At 42.9% G+C, this 22,093-nt stretch overlaps 1 protein-coding gene across 1 annotated transcript in view; it reads right to left on the bottom strand.

Annotated features, from left to right (window-relative positions):
• Positions 1 to 22,093, bottom strand: part of MTMR7 (myotubularin related protein 7) — a 112,864-nt gene that overhangs the window by 33,357 nt on the left and 57,414 nt on the right. Inside the window, exons 5-6 of the mRNA XM_021694175.2 lie at positions 12,120 to 12,248; positions 4,080 to 4,214 (exon numbers count right to left, since the gene is read on the bottom strand). Of these exons, the coding sequence (XP_021549850.1) occupies positions 4,080 to 4,214; positions 12,120 to 12,248 (264 nt within the window). The remainder of the gene's footprint in view (positions 1 to 4,079; positions 4,215 to 12,119; positions 12,249 to 22,093) is intronic.

The raw sequence follows: 22,093 nt of genomic DNA, 5'->3' as shown, positions 1-22,093 counted from the left end.
TGAGAACAAAAGTTATCTTGGCAGGAGGAGGATTGGGCCACAGCCTAGCAGCGAGCGTCCCATGACGCTCCTTTCCCTCACTCCATCTCTAACTGGTGAAATGAAGAACCTGAACTTGTGACATAAACATGAAAATATGAGGCGGCTTGCTTTCTTGCAACTACTGCATACAGCCCTGCTAGGGAAATCTTCCTTTCCCACCCTGAAGGACATCTTAGGCAGAATGAATAGCTTTTGGATTACACTCTGAGAGAAAAATCACCATCCAGCTCCATTTAAAATTCCAATTCCATGTATGATGCAAAATTATCTCTTTCCCTCATTACAGGCTATGAGGACAGGTGAGGGGTCTGCTCTCCTACTCCCTTCCCATTCCTCTTTCTTCTAGGTGCTATCTGCTTTGGGGGGGGTGTAGGGGGTGTGGGGAGGGGTACAGAGGAGGGATAAGTGGTAAACATCTTTTTATAAAGCTGGCAAGACCACAATTCTCTCTCCATTGACGTTGCTGCTTTTCCCATCACACTTACTGGCCCTCACTGCCCTCTCGGTGAAAAGGGTCCAAATGCTGCATCTCCCAGGGCACGTATGTGGGCTCTTGTAGATACGGGGTACACAGGTCACTGACATGGGAGATCCCCCTGGCTCGGGCCTCTTCCATTCCCCTCAACTTCGCTCCCCAGCAGACACACGCAGCTGGGGACCGCCAGGGGACGAGCCCTCTTTGGAGGGACACTAGCAAGATGGCTCCTATGCACTTCCTTCCTCAGTGTGCACTTGACCGACGGGAAATCCCTCCACCCCTGCACTACCAAACAGAAGGAGTGCAGACTGCCCCCGCCTCTGAACGCTACCAGCTCCCTTTCCCCCTGCTCACCGCCACAGTGGCCATCAGCAAGGATGGGACACATCCTACTAAAAGAGGAGGTCCTAGATTCTCCTCTTTCAGGCACCCCAATCTTTACAACGGATTCTCTCAGAGCCCCCCCCCCCCCAGGATTTGGTGAGTAGAAACCACCTAATTACCGATCCCAGAGAAACACAAAAATACCCAACATCCTGTAGTGCAACTAAAAAACTGCTTACAGGGTGCGATTAGAAGCCATAACCGTGAAGCTGTCTTTGGAGAAGGAGCAAGGACAAGAGGCTGAGCATTAGCGGAGGCGGGTGGTTACCTAACCTCCCCCCTTCTCAGCACTGCTCAGGGCTCCCTCCCAAGGTGCTGGCAGCAGAGCCCAGCTCAGAGCCCTCGTGGCTCCTCTGACCCTGGCCTGATTCCCGATGAGCTTCTGGTTGGTTCTTCAGCTCCGTGTCTCCAGGTTCACTAGGTGTGTGCTCGGCGGTGCCAACCGTCCTGAGGCTGATGTGGACACAAGGCTCCCCTGGAGATTGCTGTGAACAGCATCGTGGTCGAGTGGAAGGAGCACAGGCTTTGGCCACAGGTGAGCCCGGATTGGCACGTGGGCTCTGTCCTGAACTCTGCAACCTTGGGCAGATTATTTAACCTCTCCAAATCTACATCTCCTCATTTTCAGGATTATTGTAAGAATTAAACGAGCATTATTACAAGCTCAGCAAAGTCCCAGGCTAAAGTAACAAGAAGTCGTCGACAAGGCTGAGAGAAAATTAGTTCCTCTCATTTTACAATTCAACGTCTAGTGCATCGATACTGTTTCCTATCTTCTTAAGGCACCAAATCCCAGCAGTAATATATGACCCCAAGGGTATAGTTGTTTTTGAGCAGATATTCAATATATGCTGAGGACCTCACCGCCTCTGCCTCCCAAGATTTTAATGTCAACAAGCAATTCAGAAGGCTTTCATCTCAACAGGCAGCGTGTGGGGTGAGCCTTGCTCCCAGGGCAGGAATGATGCAGATGCTCCCGATCCTGAGAGCAAACCCAGGGCAGGGGCCCCATTTCCCACTGCCACCGCCTATAGCAAGCTTGGGCTCCGTCTCCTGGCTACCAAGGAAGCCTAACACTCGGGAACCAAAAATCAACAGCCTTGTTCTTGAACGAACAGATCTAAGCAGTTTAAAACTCACGTGAAGTGTGTGGATGTGTGAGCAAATACAAGAATGGGGCCCTCGGATGAGACACCAGTTTTCTTTAATGGATCAGCATCAAACTTCTTATCGCCTCAAGTAAACACGCTTCATGCTAAATATACCCTTCAAATCAAATCCTCTGGATTAATTCATTTTAAATCCGGAATCCGCCTGGCTCAACAACTGCCACACGTCCCAAAAGGTTTACGTGGCATAGTACACACTTGCATCACTGGCCCTGGAACGAGTAGGTGAATCTGTCTGGCTTTTTTTTTAATCTGGGAACACAGGACAGGAGAAGGGCACCCCAATTCAGGAAAGCCCCTGCCCTTCCTTTTCTTACCTCGGGCTCAGTACATGTGCCTAAGACGCAGGCGTTCTTTAATTCACCTCTGGTCACGAGGAAATGCCAAACAGCTGCACTTTACTTACACGGAAGGTACAATGAAGAGGACAGAAAAGAGTCAAGGTTAGCAGGGAGGGGTGACAGTGCGATGGGCCAGAGAGAAAAGCACACATGCAAAGAGAACAGTAAAGTCAGAGGGCTGCTGGTATCTTTCAGGTGAAAATCTACCAGCAGACCAGCTTTGTTTTGTTTTTGTTTTGTCTTCCAGTTGGAAATTCTTACCAGTGTGTTTTGTTTTCAGACTACCTAAAAGGAAGAGAATCCCCTACGTATCATCTGCTGGAACAGGATCTGGCTGTAACATGGGTTGTATCGTTGATCTCCGGGGCAGATTTGCTGATCTGGTATCTGAGAGAGACGACTTCACCGCTGCCCCGCCCACCAGCACCCCACAGCTGCACTTCGGTCAGGAGCTCGGGACTGCTGGAGGTCACGGGGACAACCAGGGCGCTGATCTCACTTACACCAGGAAAACATCAAGTTAAGGGAACCAGGCCATGAATCACAGCATTTGATGACATGAGGCTCAGAGAAGCACTGAAAACTGCCAGGGTCTGAGTGCCCACATAATGGGTAATACAAAATTCTCAATTCTCATATGGCCCATGAGTATAGACTATGTCTATAGTTACCTAGTCTACACATCTGTGTATACTTTTAAGCGATTGGGGCTGTCGGTCATAATTCCTGCTTCCTGTTCTAATGTTTCTTGTGTCCTTATGCTCTTTTTAGAAAATAGCTTCGTTGGAGGGGCGCCTGGGTGGCTCAGGCATTAAGCATCTGCCTTCGGCTCAGGTCATGATCGCAGGGTCCTGGGATCGAGCCCCGCATTGGGGTCCCTGCAGGGACCCCTCTCCCACTCCCCCTGCTTGTGTTCCCTCTCTGTCAAATAAATAAAACTTCAAAAAAAAATTTTTTTTTTCAAATAAGAGACATGTAGAAAGTTCTCTACCTCTCTAAATCCTCCCTTCTCCATGGAATTTTAACAGGTTGGCGTTTATCCTTCCAGATCTTTTCTTATTTTAACAGAAATTTTTATATGCCTGTAGTTTTATTTGACATAAACACAATAGCATGCATATTATTTTGTGATTTTTTTTTACTTGACATTGTATATTGTAAATCTTCCCGAGTCACAGATCCAGATCACTACAAGTTGAATTTGAAATACTATAGCTGAACACCTCACAAAACATGAACTGTGGGAGCTCCGCAGTAATTTCTTACTGTTAGAGCAGAAAAGGTCAATTTTAGAAATAAACCCAAAAAATAAATAAATAAATAATAATTTGGTGTATTTAGGACAGCAAGCTCCAAAATTAAACCACACTCATTGGTTGTGTGCACCGTGTACCTGGCACGATGCTAGGAGCAGGAGAACTCTCGAAAGGCTCTGCGTGATGAGGAGCGTAGGACACCCCCGGAAACAACTCACAGGTGCAAACACACTCACCCGTGGAGAAACACTCAGCCGAGCAGGGCGGCCCCATCCTGACTATACAAAGAGGAACAGCGCCTTTGCCAACGAGGCACCCGGAGCGGGGACGACAGTCTGTTTACCTTTGTCTCGTCTCCAGGTTCACGATTCAGGGCTGCAAAGACATGCACAGGAACGGCAACACTTACTTTGGGCCGGGTGTCCACGACGTAAATGAAGTCGCTTCCCGGATTGGCTTTCCTGATGGCCTGGAGCATCTGCTCGTCCTCGAGGCACCGGGCGCTGAAGCCGGACAGGGGCTGGCTGCTTCGGCAGATGGAGGCCTGCGGGACACGGCAGCGTCAGCTCCCACTGATACCTCGAGACCGCGGCCCCAGCAATGAGCCGCAAGCCGGCTTGTAGAAGCATCTTCATGCCTTCCAAACATCGAGCTTGGTTTCTTTTTAATTCAGGCCAGAGAAACCACTACCAGGGCAAGCAGTGCAAAGTTTCTCTGCGTAAGAAATTAGGAGTGAATATGGATGTTCAGATAGGATCTAAATTATGAAATATAAAGCCATTTACGTAGCCTACTTTCCCTTTCACTGGTATTATTTCATTTTCCTGCTGAAGGTAGAAATATAAAGTAAATAACTATTCTCCTAAAATTTACAAGATACCGCTAATAGCAAGACTAGTAAAAAATAAATAAATAAGTTATTGTGTCATGTTTTCCATCAATTTTTACCAGCTCGTTTGGAAACATCACAAATACTAAAAACCAATTCTAATCCTAAATGTCCGGGAAGTTTCTGCTGTGATGAAAGGCCAGGCGGCTGCTACCTTTGCCACCCAGGAGAGCAGGCACTCCCCCAGGCTGCCCCTGGTGAGCTGGGAGCAGGGGGTTCCTCTGGAGTCAGTCTGAGTTCTAGTCTGCCATTTCCCTAGTCTGCGATTCTGACGGCCGACATGTGCAATAGCGTAAACCTTTCTCTGAGGTATTAGGAGGGGAGTGTGGGTACATCCTCGCAGCTATAAAACTGAGACTTTTGAGGCAAAGTGCTTTTTAGGGACTTAGATTTTATTTTAACACTTAAAGGAACGACTCTTGCCAAGAATCCACACTGAGGCTGTGAGCCCACTGGATGAGAGTGGGGGCCGGTGAGGAAGAGAGGCCTCTTGCTGCAGGCGGGCAGGCGAAGCAGGGCAAACTCCCTGACAATGGCGGTGGCAGAGCCCGCTCAGGGTGCCCGCCCTGCAGGACTCTGTCCAGGAAGGGACAGCCCAGCTCTGAGTCCAAGCACAGCTTAACTGTCCCTGAAGTTCAACCCAGGACAACTTAGCTAGGGTTTGGGTTTCCCCAGAAAAAAAGGAAGCGTTGGTGCTCCTCACTGGAAAAGGTGGGAATGTTTCTCAATAACTATACCATCCTTCAGGTGAGGACCTGCAGGCAAGCCCAAGAACCGCAGAACAGCTCGATGCATAACTGGGCCACTGCCAGAGCGTTCCAGAACCACCCTGTAACAGCGAGGGCAATCACTGAGGTCGGTCAAGAACTCTGGGGCGCCTGGGTGGCTCAGCAGGTTGAAGGTCCGACTCTTGGCTTCAGCTCAGGTCATGGTCTCAGAGTTGTGGGATTGAGCCCCGTGTCAGGCTCCCCGCTCAGTGAGGAGTCCACTGGAGATTCTCTTCTCTGCCCCTCCCCGCTCACTCACATTCTCTCTCTCCCCCTCTCTCAAATAAATAAATCAATCTTAAAAAGAAAAAAGAGAAAAAGAACTCTGGGCCCTGCAGCCAGGTTCAGAATCCAGGAGGGAAATACATGGCAGAGTGGCAGGCAAAGCAGAGGGGCAGCAGAGTTGCTCCAGAGTTGTAGGATTCTTGAATTATTGGCAGAAGTGCAACTGCAGCCTGGAGGAGAAAGGACTGGGGGGCCCGAACCCGGATGAGGACAGCTGGGAAGAGGGAGGTCCTGGAGGAGAAAGGCAAGCAGGGCAGGGACCAAAGGCGGGCTGGGAACAAAAGGCAAGCAGCTTCGATGGATAGAAAGCAAATCGCCCCAGAGGGCTTTCCTAATGCTTCCCCTGTGGGTCCTGTTTCTTCAGGCTCTGCCCCCCTGTCCTGAGGGCATTCTGGCAGCTGAGAGAACAGTTCTGAGCTGGTTCTACCTGACACTTCTTCGGGGTTGAAGAGATAGTAGTTAACACAGCTACCACTGGGTAATTCCTTAGAGTATCGGAAGAGTTAGACGGGAAGGAAACACATTTACACGCTGAGAATTTGTCTGAGAATGCACACACCACACCTGAACCCCCTGACCCAGAGGGACTCCAACTAGGAAACAAAGCCAGGGAGTGACAAGGACCATCAGTAATTACCTGCAGGATGCGGGCAGCCAGTTTTAAGTGAGGGGTTAAGTCAGAATAGTTACACTATGCAATGTGGTCAATAAACTAAACCAGATAGATTAAACCAACTATGTTTTAATATTTCATAGTTATATTTTCTTAATAACCTATAGACATACTCCACAGGGACTTCTTCATTGCCTTGGGGCTAACATATAGTTACCAATTTTGTGTGGAGCATAAGTAGCCTTGGGTGCGTCTGCTCACCTTGAACATACCCCAGACCGTCCCGCTGTTGAGAGAATATTACCCTTGCCTGGCAGCCTTTCTCACTGATGTCGGTCACCTGAGCGCAGAGGGAAAACTCTTCAATGGTAAATTGTCATGGGAGCGTCTCATCTACAACACTACTAGTAATTAAAATACCCAACATTTGTTGAATGCTTATTATGTGGCGAGCACTATTATAAAAACTTTGTGTTATTTTTTTTCCTTCCTTATTTTTTTGATGTAATGTTCCATGATTCATTGTTTGCATTTAACACCCAGTGCTCCATTCAATACGTGCCCTCCTTAATACCCATGGCCAGGCTAACCCATTCCCCCATCCCCTCCCCTCTAGAACCCTCAGTTTGTTTCTCAGAGTCCATAGTTTCTCATGGTTCGTCTCCCCCTCTGATATCCCCCTTCATTTTTCCCTTCCTACTATCTTTTTTTTTCTTTAACATATAATGTATTATTTGTTTCAGAGACACAGGTCTGTGTTTCATCAGTCTTACACAATTCACAGCGCTTACCATAGCACATACCCTCCCCAATGTCTATCACCCAGCCACCCCATCCCTCCCACCCCCCACCACTCCAGCAACCCTCAGTTTGTTTCCTGAGATTAAGAATTCCTCATATCAGTGAGGTCATATGATACATGTCTTTCTCTGATTGACTTATTTCGCTCAGCATAATACCCTCCAGTTCCATCCACATCGTTGCAAATGGCAAGATTTCATTTTTTTTGATGGCTGCATGATATTCCACTGTGTGTGTGTGTGTGTGTGTGTGTGTGTGTGTATATCTACACCACACCTTCTTTATCCATTCATCTGTCGATGGACATCTTGGCTCTTTCCATAGTTTGGCTATTGTGGACATTGCTGCTATAAACATCGGGGTGCACGTACCCCTTCGGATCCCTACTTTTGTATCTTTGGGGTAAATACCCAGTAGTGCAATTGCTGGGTCATAGGGTAGCTCTATTTTCAACTTTTTGAGGAACCTCCATACTGTTTTCCAGAGTGGCTGCACCAGCTTGCATTCCCACCAACAGTGTAGGAGGGTTCCCCTTTCTCCACATCTCTGCCAACATCTTTCGTTTCCTGACTTGTTAATTTTAGCCATCCTGACTGGTGTGAGGTGGTATCTCATTGAGGTTTTGATTTGGATTTCCCTGATGCCAAGCGATGTTGAGCACTTTTTCATGTGTCTGCTGGCCATTTGGATGTCTTCTTTGGAAAAATGTCTGTTCATGTCTTCTGCCCATTTCTTGATTGGATTCTTTGTTCTTTGGGTGTTGAGTTTGATAAGTTCTTTATAGATTTTGGATACTAGCCCTTTATCTGATATGTCATTTGCAAATATCTTTTCCCATTTTGTTGGTTGTCTTTTGGAACTTTGTGTTATTTTTATTTAATCTTCTCAATTACCATCTATGATTTGCTTCATTTTACAAATGAGGCAACCGAGGCAACAGAGAGGTGAAGTAACTTGCTCAATGTTACACGGCTAATAATTAGGGAAGCCAGAAATTCCATCCAGGCATAACACTTTCTGATCCTGAGTTCTCAACCAAAATAATATAGCACCGAGGTACAGAAATAAGTCAGGAGGCATGAGAGAATTAAGATGCGGCATCCAAGAAGGTCTGGCTTTCAATCCACAGTTTGCTTTCACTCGGTATATGATCTTGGGTAACTGACCTATTGTCTTTGAACTTTGGTTTTCTCATCTACAATATGAGGATAATATCAAAACTACAGAGTATGATGAGGTTTATAATTTTCCTAGAACTGTACATAACACATAGTGAGTTTTAATAAACATTAGTTATAAAAGGAAGAGAAAATGTCTGTATTTTTCTTAAGGGAAATCACTTCTTTGGAAATCTTACAGAGTTTGGTTTCCCAGAGATTTGTACTGTGAATTTGGGAGATCACGCTATTAACCATTTAAAGTAAAACTGCTTTCTTAAAAATGAAACAAGATGAAACCAGAGAGGGAGACAAACCATAAGAGACTCTTAATCTCAGGAAACAAACTGAGGGTTGCAGGAGTGGAGGGGGGTGGGAGGGAATGGGGTGGCTGGGTGATGGACACTGGGGAGGGCATGTGCTATGGTGAGCGCTGTGAATTTTGTAACACTGATGAATCACAGACCTGTATCCCTGAAACAAATAATACATTATATGTCAATAAAAAAATTTAAAAAAAAACAACTGAAACCTTTAGTAAGAAAGAACAAAGTATACAGCAATTATAAGGGCTGGTAAATAACATGCACAGGCTTCCGAATGTAAGTGACATTTCTAATTTATACATCTCTAACTGTTATCTACAAAGCTGTTAGTAGTTTGATATTCAAAGGGAGTATGGATGGCTCTATCTAACCCCTGGGCAGTTCAAGGCCTAAACTTTTTATTCTGGGCTCTCCCTTGACATCGGTAAAATTGGGAGGGCCTCAGATGACCAACAACAAGTGCCCCTTCACCCCTTGCTCCTATGGATAAAGCCCCCCGGCTAACCCTCCCTACAGACCTGATTCAGCTCCTGCACCTGCTCATCTCTGAGTAGCGGCTTTCAGTACCCTGCCAGCCCATGGAATTCAACAAGCCAATCACATGCCCCCATAGGAACCTGAGGTCACCGTACCCCTCACTACAAAGCCTGCCTCCCACAGTCCCTGCTGGTTCACTCTATTCCTGAGCGCCACCCCCGGGTGCCCTGCATGGCATGCAGTGTCCTCCTCCCCTGGGAAGTGAGTCCACACAACTCAGAAACCACTGAGAACCGCTTCTGCCCAGTGTCAGATGTCATGTGGGCAGCCTTCCCTGGAATCCTAGGGCAGGGATCCTCTTCTCACCAACAAATGACTAGGAAGTGATTACAACACCATGTATCATAAAAGCTGATATGAAAGGAATGATGCCCCCTCAGCAGGGACATTTATATCAAAGGATTCTCCCCCAGGACTTCTAGCTCATGCAACGATGTGCATTTCCCGTCATAATCTAACTCCCGATCCCACTACTGCACATTAGCCAAGCCACCTCACCAGCCAACGGGGCCCTTAAGTAACACAAGGATATGGAGGAACAATAGTTTAACTAAAAGATATGATATTTTTATTCACAAGCAGTAAGTTTTATTGGGTGAGGAATACATATTAAGTCTAAAATGTCTAAAATCACAAAAAGGGAAGAAAGATAGATCAGCAAATTTACATAATCCACCTGTTTCCTTTTTTTTCCCCCCCATCTGTTTACTTTTTATGGAAGACTGCCTGGTTTATGTATGCGTTTTCCAGAGCAATGACAGCATGAACTGCTGCTTTGTTATCTCACACATCATCCATTTAACCACAGAAATCCACCTTTGACAGTATTTCCCTTTATAAAAATCCCTGGATGCATCAGAAGCATTTACATCATGAACCTTGATATTGAAACCTAAATGTTGTTATAAAACACAAAATGGATCATTCTGCTCCATGCAGGACGGAACTTAGTTCCTGGGGTTGGGAGAGTGGGTATGCATGTCCGGGCACATGAACTGTTTCCCTGCGGTAACCGGTTCATCAAGCAATGCTCAGAAGCACATCTCTATTTTGTACTTTGTAAGAAGAGCTAAAACATGAAGCATTATCTTCCTGAAAGTTCTAACTACAGGAAATCAGTTATTTTCAACTATAAATGAGGGCTGCATGGCTCATTTTCAAGCCTGGAGATCAAGTCAAGATCTTCCAAGAGGAGGAATATAACTATGAAAAGCTGCGGCCAGTAGGTGAAGAGCTTCCGGGGTCTAATTGTTAAGACTTCTATCCTGTTCCGAGACATCGCACACTTGCCCTTCGCAATAATTACAAATGACCAAGAAAAAAGTCTCTTTTCTCAAGAACATCAAAACAGAAGGAAAAGAAGTAGGGTAGACACTACGCTCACTTTTTAAATACCCAACCCACCTTCACCTCTTAAACAACAATAAAAGAAAGGATCCTCCCTCTCTTACTTCTTTATCAATGGATGTTACAAAAAGTGTCAATGTTACCGGCATCCTAATTTCAAATACAATGTCATGAAATTCCCTATTCCCTCCATCTTCTTTTTTTTTTTTTAAAGAAATTCACATCTTTCTTTCACCACTTCTCCAGTTCTATGTAGGCTGAAATATAGTTGGAGTCAAGTGATACAGAACATCAATAATATACTTGCCTTTTTTAGACCCCAGTGAATGTAACTAAAAGTAAGACAGTTTATATCCTTTCAATTAATGGAACTTGCACTGCTCAGTGAGTATTTGCCTCCAAAGCAGGCAGCACAGAAGGTTATAAGCTTACTTGGGTGCAGATGGCATTGCTCAAGGTATTTCTGGAAACCTCCTCTTAGAATCGGACATAGACCTGAGCCTACTCCCTCGCCCATAGGTACACGTGTGAGCAGTCACACTCACACACATCTGTTGCAATTGTTTATGGCTGTGAATTTGCCTTTGAATCCAAAACTATATCATCTAGCTTGAAAACCCAACTTTTCACCCCACTAAAGTCAAATAACTTCTGAAGTGGGTGGCAAAGTCCATTCTTGGCTCCCCAAATTTGTTTTCTTGTCCTTCCCAGAAGTGGAACCACAATCTTTAGTTATTTACACAATTACCCAGGAGAGTGTATTTTCTCACCTGCCCTGCACAGTTCTGACCAACAGGATGTGAGCAGAAGTGTTGCTTGGCAGTTTTAGGTTTCCTCAGAAAGCTGTGAGGGCCTCTTATCCCCACCCCCCGCTGCTCTGGGGACATGGTGGCTGGTACTAAAGTCATCCCCTATACCACTCAATGAGGATCAAAGACAAAGGAAGGCAGAGCAGAAGGTGCAGGAGCTCAGGTCTCTGAGGGCTGAGTAATGGACAACCGAGACTCTGGGCCTGGACTGCCCACTGTTGGAGTTTTACGTGAGAGAAAATAAAGTTCTATCCTGTTCAAGGCACGGTTACTTAGAGGCCCTGTTAGTTGCAGACAAATCTAATCCTAGCTTTTATAAATAATTCTTTTTTAAGTAGGTTCCACACCCAGCGTGGAACCCAACACGGGGCTTGAACTCGTGACACTGAGATCAAGACCTGAGCTGAGATCAAGAATCAGATGCTTCACCAACTGCGCCACCCAGGTGCCCCTTATAAGTAATATTTAAAAAATAAAACCTGCTCTCCGTAAACAAAGATTTCTTATACTGAGGATGCTCAGAAGAGTGTGCCATTAAAAAAAAGAAGGTGCCACGGATTCTGGAAGCTTTACTAAAGCAGGCATTTCAAAGGATCTCTAGCACTGTTTGAAGGAGCACAGAGCTTCCCAAAGTGACCACTTAGAAAAGGACCGGCATTCGTTTGGATGATTAGGTTTAGGTATTTTCTGACAGTATCCCATTACTTTATTATCAAATAAACATGAAAGGTCAGCTTCTACCTGAGGTAAGAGTTTAAGCAGAGTTGTGTTGTGTAATAGCACACACAGCAATACCCACATACCTTTAAGAATTCAAACACACACACACACACAGAGCAGGAGGCCGCTAGAAAAATGCCTGTTTATGATAAAACAAGAAAAGCAAAGCATAAAACAAAAGCATGCCTTGAGACTTACGTGGTTATCTTTATAGTAGTAAGAAAGGGCAGGAAATCGCCGTCTGCTCCGGAATTTGGAACTCCCCACAATGATGTGTGCCGTGGCCGATTTGGGAACATACAGTTCAGTAGGGTAAGAATCACAAACCTGTCACGGGAAACACATGGGGATTTTGAGGCCATCTCATAATGCTTTGTGAACTGCCGCAATATATTCCATTCACCATACTTACTTATAAGTTGTACATTTAAGTTTTTTGTTTTGTTTTTTTTTTTAGATTTTTTTTTACTTATTTGAGAGAATGAGCGAGAGAGAGAGAGCGCGCGCACAAGCCATGGGGGGAGGGGAGGCAGAGGGAGAAGCAGACTCCCCACGCAGCAGGGAGCCCGACGTGGGGCTCGATCCCAGGACCCTGAGATCATGACCCAAGCTGAAGGCAGACACTCAACCAACTGAGCCACCCAGGCACCCCCATTTTTCTTTTTTTTCTTTACAGTTTTTTTTTATTATGTTATATTAGTCACCATACAGTACACCATTAGTTTTTGATGTAGTGTTCCATGATTCATTGTTTGCATATAACACCCAGTGCTCCATGCCCATCACCGGGCTAACCCATCCACCCACCCCCCACTCCTCTGAAACCTTCAGTTTGTTTCTCGGAGTCCATAGTCTCTCATGGTTCGTCGCCCCCTCTGATTTCCCCCCTTCCTTTTTCCCTTCCTTCTCCTAATGTCTTCCATGCTATTCCTTATGTTCCACAAATAAGTGAAACCACATGATAATTGACTTTCTCTGTTTGACTTATTTCACTTAGCATAAGCTCCTCCAGTTCCATCCATGTTGATGCAAAAGTTGGGTATTTATCCTTTCTGATGGCTGAGTAATATTCCATTGTATATATGGACCACATCTTCTTTATCCATTCGTCTGTTGAAGGGCACCTCGGCTCTTTCCACAGTTTGGCTATTGTGGACATTGCTGCTTAAGTTTTCTTAACCAAGTTACGGAGGAGGCTATTTTGAAGAAAGCAACAGCCACTTCAAAGAAATGAAGAGCTGTTGATCCCATGACATCAGAGCAAAGGGAAGCAAACACTCTTTAGCAGTCTGTCCTGGTGCACTGTCCCTTCTGAGGGCACTTCGAGGGGCAAGACAGTGACAGGTGAGCATTTCTTTCATCAAAAAGGGAGAGATTATAGTTCGGCATCCTGGTAGCTGAAAAAATTGAGCCGCCTGTTTTGAGTGATAGATAGCCCACCAGTGGGTGGCAAGCACCAGCAGTGTGCCCATGACAAAGCCCATGCCCTCGCTGGATACTTCTCCCCCTCCATCTTCCCAAATCTCTCAAGTCTCCTCCATTCTTCAGGGGACAACCCAACTCCGCCTCCTTCAAGAAGCTTCCTCCCTGGGCTTCCAGCTCAGACAAGTTTCTAGATCTGACTTGGTACCACACAACATAACAGCTTTATTTTTGTTTCTTCTGTGTGATTTCACCAACGGTAAGAAATGATTTTACTCTTTCTGTGCATTGCTAGTGGTGATTCCCACAGTGGAAACTCTAGAGCCTTGGAATGATCTTGTGATTTAGTAAGGAATCAGCAGTTTAGAACGTGGCTCTGATTTGCCAACTTCATGACCTTCAGAGAGTCAAACTATGCTGACCTCTAAAACTGATAAAACACAGAAATAATATCCCACGGGGTTGACAGAAGGGTCAAATCAGATAACACCCATGACAAAGCACTTTATAAACCACTGGGTCTGACAGAAATGTGAGGGGTGGCAACGGTAATCACCAACTTGTTGCTCAGCATGTATTTCATTTTGACATCAGCCCATCAATCTCTTTGCAATGTGAAGATTGCTCAGATAGCAATTCCTGGGTTTTGCCAAAGAGCCGTTTCTTTCCCAGAAGTCAAGCATCTTCCTGGCCATTTCAAGAGGAGTCCTCCAGGAGGAGTAGCAACAGGGAAATCTGTCAGCCACACGAACTCTGTCCAACCCTGCTCTCACCTACCCCTCTGGAAAGATAGAACTGGAAGGAATGAAAACCCACCCCAAGTAAGAGCCCAGCCTCCGCACCACAGCTCATGACAATTGTCCTGTGAGGATGCCGGCCCTCCCCCCGCCCCCTGTGCCTCCATCCGTTGTCTTGGTTACCAGACTGGTGAACAACATCAAGCAGGAGATAAAAGGGCCACAAAAGTGATGTTGTCAGGCTCAACGTGTAATTTCAGCAATGAGCCAAAGACATTTTAGGGAAGATTAGCAGACTTCAAAGATTTCCAGCCTCTGGCACTGACACTCTAGTGGAAATCCCATTCCAGGAACACCGATACTCTGGAGGAAAATCTTGTACCGAGAACAGATGGCCCAACCTAGTTGGATCCCAAGAGCTTTGACCAGAATGACTACCACAAGACACTACATCTTCTTGCCCATGCAAATCTGGTGCCCGAACCTCTCTTCAGTCAGTCAGCTAGAACATTACAACACAGACCACATCTGCTTGTCTGAGGTTCAAGAGGCATGTAGTCATTGCACCAGGCTTACAACATTTTCCTAAAATAACAGTTTTAAAAAGGAAATTGGGAGGGTTTCAGAAAGGTGGGAATCACCTACTTTCTTTATTATAACAACACTAAGGAATTGCAAAGTTATTTATGATGAAATAAAACAAATAATAGGTGAGATTTCTCAACCTGCCTATTACGTACAGCCTTTCTGAGTAAGAGAGGTGAATTAGGAACTGGGAAGCTCCTGCCGGGTCCCCTTATAGCTTCCCAAGGCCGAAGGAAGCTCAGCTTGTCTCATGCCTGTAACCTTTATGTGCACCGTAACTGCTATGGGACCAAGAGAAAGGTAAACCCTTGGAGCCCACTCTCCTTAAGACTCTTGGCCCCACCCTACTTAGGGACCTGACTGCCATCCACTCTGGGTCCTCCTTCTTCCCAAAGAGAGCAGGGAAGGCTTTCCCACCCTCTAAGAATACCAGCGCTCTCCCCCTCCACAGTGTAGAAAAACGTGGACCTTTTAGGTTGGCATGAGCAAGGCCCAAGAGCTCAACACCTCAACCTAGTCAACAGTAGTCAGGCTCACACAGAGGTCATAGCCTCCCATATAGGGACACGACAGATGCCAGTCACAGGGACTCCTGTTTTTCCCAGAGCACTAGCACGGGGTCTAGGTGAAAAGAGTTCAAGGCTCACAACTGAAATATGGGCATTCTGATAAGCATTTGTGTGGGAAGCTCTAGGAGAAGCTAAAACAACTTTGGAAAAAAAGTCAGATTCATGGTGTCAGGGAAGCTCAGGTTTCAAGATACAACTTCTTAACCAAGCTGGAAAATAGGGAATTCATCCTGCTTTCATGAAATCTGACAGCACTTTCATGGAGAAAACAGCCCTGAGGGCGCCTGGGTGGCTCAGTCGGTTAAGCGTCTGCATTTGGCTCAGGTCATGATCCCCCAGGGTCCAGGATGGAGCCCTGCAGGGAGCCTGCTTCTCCCTCTCCCTCTGCCCCTCCCTCTACTCAGGCGCACGTGCGCTCTCTCTCTCTCTCTCTCCCTCACTCGTGCTCTCCCAAATAAATAAATAAAAATCTTTAAAAAAAAAAGGTCCTGCATAGCACTGACCACTGTCATTTTTACAACAAGCCCACTCGGTTAGAGTCAAAATTCTGACAATGAATAATGCACAGCACAGTGCAATTTATGCCACCAAATTCTGAAACTAATCAATGCAGCTTCCCCAAATTTTGCCTGGTTTGGAAAATCACATAAGAGAGAACGAGAGTTCAGAAAAGTACAAAAGGCTTTTCCTCTGAATTCTCCTTCTTTACACTGACTGCCTGAGCCAATGAAAGTGGAGTAAGTTAAAATCATTTCTGCGTACTTTTTTTTTTTTATTAATGAGGAAATTATTTTCCTTGTCCTCCACTAAATAAATTAGCCTGCCTGGAATGCCTGCATATCTTGGTTTGGCCTCGCCAAGAAAAATCTCTTCTGATAATTCTTCCACTCATTCAACAAGTGTTTTTTTTAAATATATTTGACATATACCGTTGTACACATGTTAATTTGATACATTTATATACTGTACTATGATTGTGACTGTAGTGATAATCAGCACCCCTATCACATTACATAATTCTCCTTTCTTTTCAGTGGTCAGAATCATTAAGTTCTAGACTCTTGGCAAGTTTGCTGATTACAGTACAATACTGTTGTCTGTCAACAAGTTTCTACTGAATACTTCACATGTGCCAGGCATTATGTTAGGTGCTAGGGAAGTAATGAATAACAAGAGAGTTATTGGCTTCAAGGACTTTACATTCCCAGTAAAGGTGATCTCTGTTGACCTGATTATACTCTTGCAGTAAATGCATTTACCACTATAGGGTAGTATCCATCTGAGATGCCATCCAAGGCATCTTAATTAGACCTCTGTATTTATTGAGGACCACTCAACTGAGCACGTTGGAGAGTTAGTTGTCAGAGACTGAGATAGAGCTACACAGACAACTTTCTTCTTAAGCATTTAGGATCTAAAATTTCTTTCAAGGAATTTATGATATACTATTAGGGGAGAAGGAGGGTATGAGCCACATAAAATGATTTATATATAAATAAAATAAAGTAATACATAATATATAAAACACAGCTGTAGAAAACTGAAACAAGATTTCAGTTACTGGTTTAGATTATACTTTAAATTTTATTCCAAGAGAAATAGGTTAAAATTTTAACCTAGTAATGAATGACAATTATTTTATTTAAGAAAGACAATTTCAGGAGTTATATACAGAAGGGAATCTTCACTTTGAGAATTGGACTACCATAGACAAGTCTTATAAGTAGGACTAAGAGTAATAATGATAGAAATGATGATGATGATGATGATGATGATGATGATGATTAGCCTCCCAAGACCACACAAACAGAAAAAAGCAGCACAGCCTCTGAACCTATGTTTTGTTCTAATTAGAAGGAAATAGGGGCACCTGGGTGGCTCAGTCGGTTGAGCATCTGACTCTTGATTTTGGCTCAGGTCATGATCTGAGGGTCATGAGATCAAGCCCCATGTTGGGCTCCTCACTGGGCGTGGAGCCTGCTTAAAATTCTCTCTCTCCCTCTCCATCTCCCTTGCTCCCCTTCTCTAAAAAAAAGAAGAAAAAATAACTCTTGTAAAAGAAGGGAGGAGGGCGCCTGGGTGGCTCAGTTGGTTAAGCGACTGCCTTCGGCTCAGGTCATGATCCTGGAGTCCCTGGATCGAGTCCCGCATCGGGCTCCCTGCTCAGCGAGGAGCCTGCTTCTCCCTCTGACCCTCCCCGCTCTCATGCTCTCTCTATCTCATTCTCTCTCTCAAATAAATAAATAAAATCTTTAAAAAAAAAAAAAAAAAAAGAAGGGAGGAAAAAGTAAACATTTTCTCAACCACGAGATGAAAAGCAAAAGTAATGGATGACATCATAACTTTCTCAATGGACTATTAGAAAGTTTTTGAGAAAATCAACTTTTATTATAGGTCTAAGTTGGTAATAAATAAGGGTACATAATCCTTTCTCCCCATTTCAGTGGTATTAGTAAAATCAGAAAATCCCCTAAGTTTTCACCTCTTCTGTTTCAACACAGTTTGTTGGTTGTTAGTTTTGGTTTGCTGTGTGTTACTTTGGAAAAGAAATGCTGAGTAACTCATGTTTTGTAGTCTCTACATGTAGGACTTAAGTGACTAAATATGAGTCATGTTTGTGGCGCTAATTCGAGAAGGAAATCTCATCAAAAAAGGAAGAACCTGTGTTTCCAAGAAAATATTATTCTACAAGATGTAGCTTAGATTCATTTTCTTCCTGACTCAAGGGCGTGTTATATTTTTTAAAAATTTAAAAATGTATCCAATTTTCTTTTGTAAACTTGGATTTTCCTCCCTTTCATTTCAAGGCTAAAAATTCATCGCCACATACTTCATAATAAGTGAAACAAAAAAGCCCCAAATGTCTACTCACAGAGTATAATTATGGTTGTTAGATTTAAGTGTAATTATGAAGAAAATTCAGTATCGTGAACATGTCCATTCTACCCCAAATAATCTATAAATTCAAGATATCAGAAGAATGATGTGGAAGGAACTGACCTATACAATATCAAGTCTTATTATAAAACCATACTAACCATAATTGGTACTAATGTAACTATGGAAATTATATAGTGTAAAATTGGGACAGAGTTCATAAGTAGGCCAGGATTTAAAAAAAAAAAAACAATATGTTAAAACATGGAACAAAACAGGAAACACTAACAACTCAAAACTTCTGAGGATCCAGAGATTCTCCAGGGGCAATATTTAAACGTCTCCGAAGAAGAGATATTTGCAACAGCTATACATGGTAACATACTATTAGCTAGAATATATAAAGAACTTCTACAAATCAATAAAAAAAGACAACCTTATAGAAAAAAGGATAAAAAATAACAAATAGCAAATAACAAATTTCCTTATCAGTAGACAGAAATCTTCCATATTTTTTAATGGTTACACATTAATTTAATTATATGGAGAGAGCAAAACTTATTTAACTCATCCTCTATTAAGAAATTTGGGTTTCTTCTAATATATGCTGTTACAAACAATGCTTCAATAAGTCACCTTACACATACTGTGTGTGTGTATGATGTTGACTCTTTAGAATAAATTCCCAAAAGTAAGACTGCTGGGTCAATGAGTAGGTCTATCACCAAACAAAGGCAGTACCAACTGTCAGTGAGTCTGTGGAGTAGGGAGAACTTGTATATCTTGCTATTTGGTCTATAAGTCCATGCGTACACTTTGGAAAAGAACCTGGCAATACCTGGTAAGGCTAAAATCCACATACACTGTAACTCAGAAATTCTACTCCTAGATGGAAACTCTCAATATACTATGAGTCATGTGTAAGCCAGTTAACAGCTTTGTGATGATAAAACAAAAAGAGAGGGAGAGGGAGAAAAGGATAAGAATAATTTTTTTTAAACTGTGGTCTATCTGTAAAATGCAGTATAATACCACAGTGAAGAATGAAGGAATGAGAGCTGTAGGTCTCAACAGTTTCTTCACTTCTCGATGGCTTAGACAGTTATTTAATCGGTCTATGCCTGAGTTTCTCCATTTGTAAAGCAAGGATGATAACAACGGCTATCACGTGGGACTGCTAACATTTGTCAGGTTTTTAGAACAGTGTCTGGCACATGGTAACTATTATAGATGTGTGTGCTAAAAATGAAACGAATCTCATAAATACAATGTTAAGTGAAATATCAAGTTTCAGTAAGCTACATTCATCATAACACCACGTATAGAAAATATTAAAAAAACACAAAATAATACATTTTTACCACTTACATATGTAGAAACATTATAAATAGAGAAGGACAACACCAAATGGCAGTCAGTGACATTGGAGCAGAAGGTGATCTGGAGGGAACATTAGGAGGTTTAATAGCATTGATCTATGTGTCTATTTTTGTACCAGGACTGTACTATTTTTATTCCTTTAGCTAGCAATCAAATAGATGCATTTGTATAAATATTACATGCTTTTTATATATATAGTTAATTATTACTATATTTATATAACAAACTATTGGGACTACACCAAAATAAAAAGGTTTTGCACAAGGGAAACTATCAACAAAGCACACTGAATGGGAGAAGATATTTAGATATTTGCAAGTACTATATCTGATAAGGGTTTAATATATAAAGAATTTACACAACTCAACACCAAAAAATCGAAATAATCCCAGGGAAAAACGGGCAGAGGACATGAATAGCTGTTTTTCTAAAGAAGACCTACAAATGGCAAGCAGACACATGAGAACATGCTCAACATAACTCATCATCAGGAAAATGAAGATCAAAACCACAATGAGGTATCCCCTCACACCAGTCAGTATGGTTAGTATTAAGAAGACAAGAAGTAACGAGTGTTGGCAAGATGTGGAAAAAAGGGAACTCCCTTGGCACTGTTGGTGGGAATGTATATTGGTGTAGCCGCTGTGGAAAACAGTATGAAGGTCCCTCAAAAAATTCAAAATAGAACTACCATATGATCCAGCAATTCTACTACTGAGTATTTACCCAAAGAGAACAAAAACACTAATTTGAAAAGATATATGCATCCTTCTGTTCATTGCAGCACTGTTTACAATAGCCAAGATCTGGAAGTAACTTGTGTCCATTGATAGATAAATGAATAAAGAAGATGTGGTATATATATATATTACACACACACACACACACACACACACAGGAATATTACTCAACCATAAAAAAGAATGAGATCTTGACATTTCTGACATAAATGGACTTAAGAGGGCATTATGCTAAGTAAAATGTCATATAGAGAAAGACAAATACCATATGATTTCACTTATGTGATTTCACTTATGTGAAATCAAAGAAACAAACAAAAAACAGAAATAGACTCATAAACACAGAGAGCAAACTGGTTGCCAGCGGAGAGAGGTAGAAGGGTGGGAGAAAGAGGTGAAGGGGAGTTAGAGGTACAAGCTTCCAGTGATAAAACAAGTAAGTCACAGGGATGAAGAGTACAGCACGGGAATAGAGTTAATAATATTGTAATAACATTGTGTGGTGATTATACTTACCGTGGTGGGCATTACATAACGTATAGACTAGCTGAATTACTATGTTGTGCACCTGAAACTAATATAACATTGTATGCCAACTATACGTCAATAATAAAAAATTTTAAAAATGTAACCAGAAATGGTCAATAAACAGGAGATAAGATATAAATGGTCAATCAGCATATACAAATCTACAAATCAAGAAATCAAAGCATGTAGATTAAATTAAAATGAGACATCACTTGTCCCACTATCAAGTTGTTAAAAAAACTTTTTAAGAACTGACATCTTTCTCAGTGAGGGAACAAAGAACCAGGCATTCTCATACACGGCTGCTGAGAATTTATATAAATTGGCCCAACTTTTCTGCAGTTCTTTTTGACAACATGTACAAAAATTTATGTAAACTTTTTGACACAGAAATTTCACCTTTAGGAATTTGTCTTTAAAAAGAATTTGAACATGGGCAGAAGTATAGGTACGAGGATGTTCTTACTATGTTTATTTAAAATCATAAAAAATAATAATCTGCATGTCTAAAAATTGGAGATTAGGTAGAAAGAATAGGATATAGCCATACTATGTGATTTTATAGAACATTTTTAAATGATATAAAATATATTTATTAGGAAAAAACAGTATGATGGGTGAAGAAAAGCAAACACAAGGCATGTGTAATATGATTCCATATTTGTTATATATATTGGAACAGTTCCCTTTCCTCTGTACTTTCCAATTTCGAATCATTAAATGCATTGCTTATATAAGAAAAGAGCTATTCAAACTATGCAGATGAGAAAAAGAAACTGAAGGAAAATTTTAAAACCTAATAGATGAACATTAGGGCACTGAGATGGTGGGTATTTTTTCTTTTTTCTTGCTTTTATAAATTCTCTGCAACATTCTTGCATTGCTTTTATTACCTAAACTATTTTAAAAATTAATAGGGAAACCAACATTGATTTGTAAGCCCATCATTAGGGACAATATGAGATTAATTCTGCCCCTCCTGCTTCCCTTCCTCTCCATAGGCCTTTCTGTAAGCGTAGACACATTTCTCCACATTTCTCTAGGGAAGCCTCTTGGTGACCTTGTGTACCAATCAAGAGTTCAGTGAGTACAGAGAGGAGCTGGTGCCAGACTGCCATCAGAGTCCTTGTGACTTCCCCACTAATCACTCGCTGCACTATAAAAAGAGCTGATGGGAGAACTTGGCCCTGGCCGGCTCTCCCACCCACTGCCTGGCCATGAAGCCCGCCACTGGGCTTCTCTGGGTTTCCATCTCCTTAACCATTAGGGGGAGGTGTCGGGGGGGCGGTTCTCTAAGGTTCCCTTGGCCAAACTCTTTGATTCTAGATGCAGGT

Source organism: Neomonachus schauinslandi, chromosome 2 (assembly GCF_002201575.2).
Source record: "Neomonachus schauinslandi chromosome 2, ASM220157v2, whole genome shotgun sequence".
NCBI classification, from domain to species: domain Eukaryota; kingdom Metazoa; phylum Chordata; class Mammalia; order Carnivora; family Phocidae; genus Neomonachus; species Neomonachus schauinslandi.
Note: the sequence above shows the minus strand (reverse complement) of the source record. Positions and strands in the feature narration are given on the sequence as shown.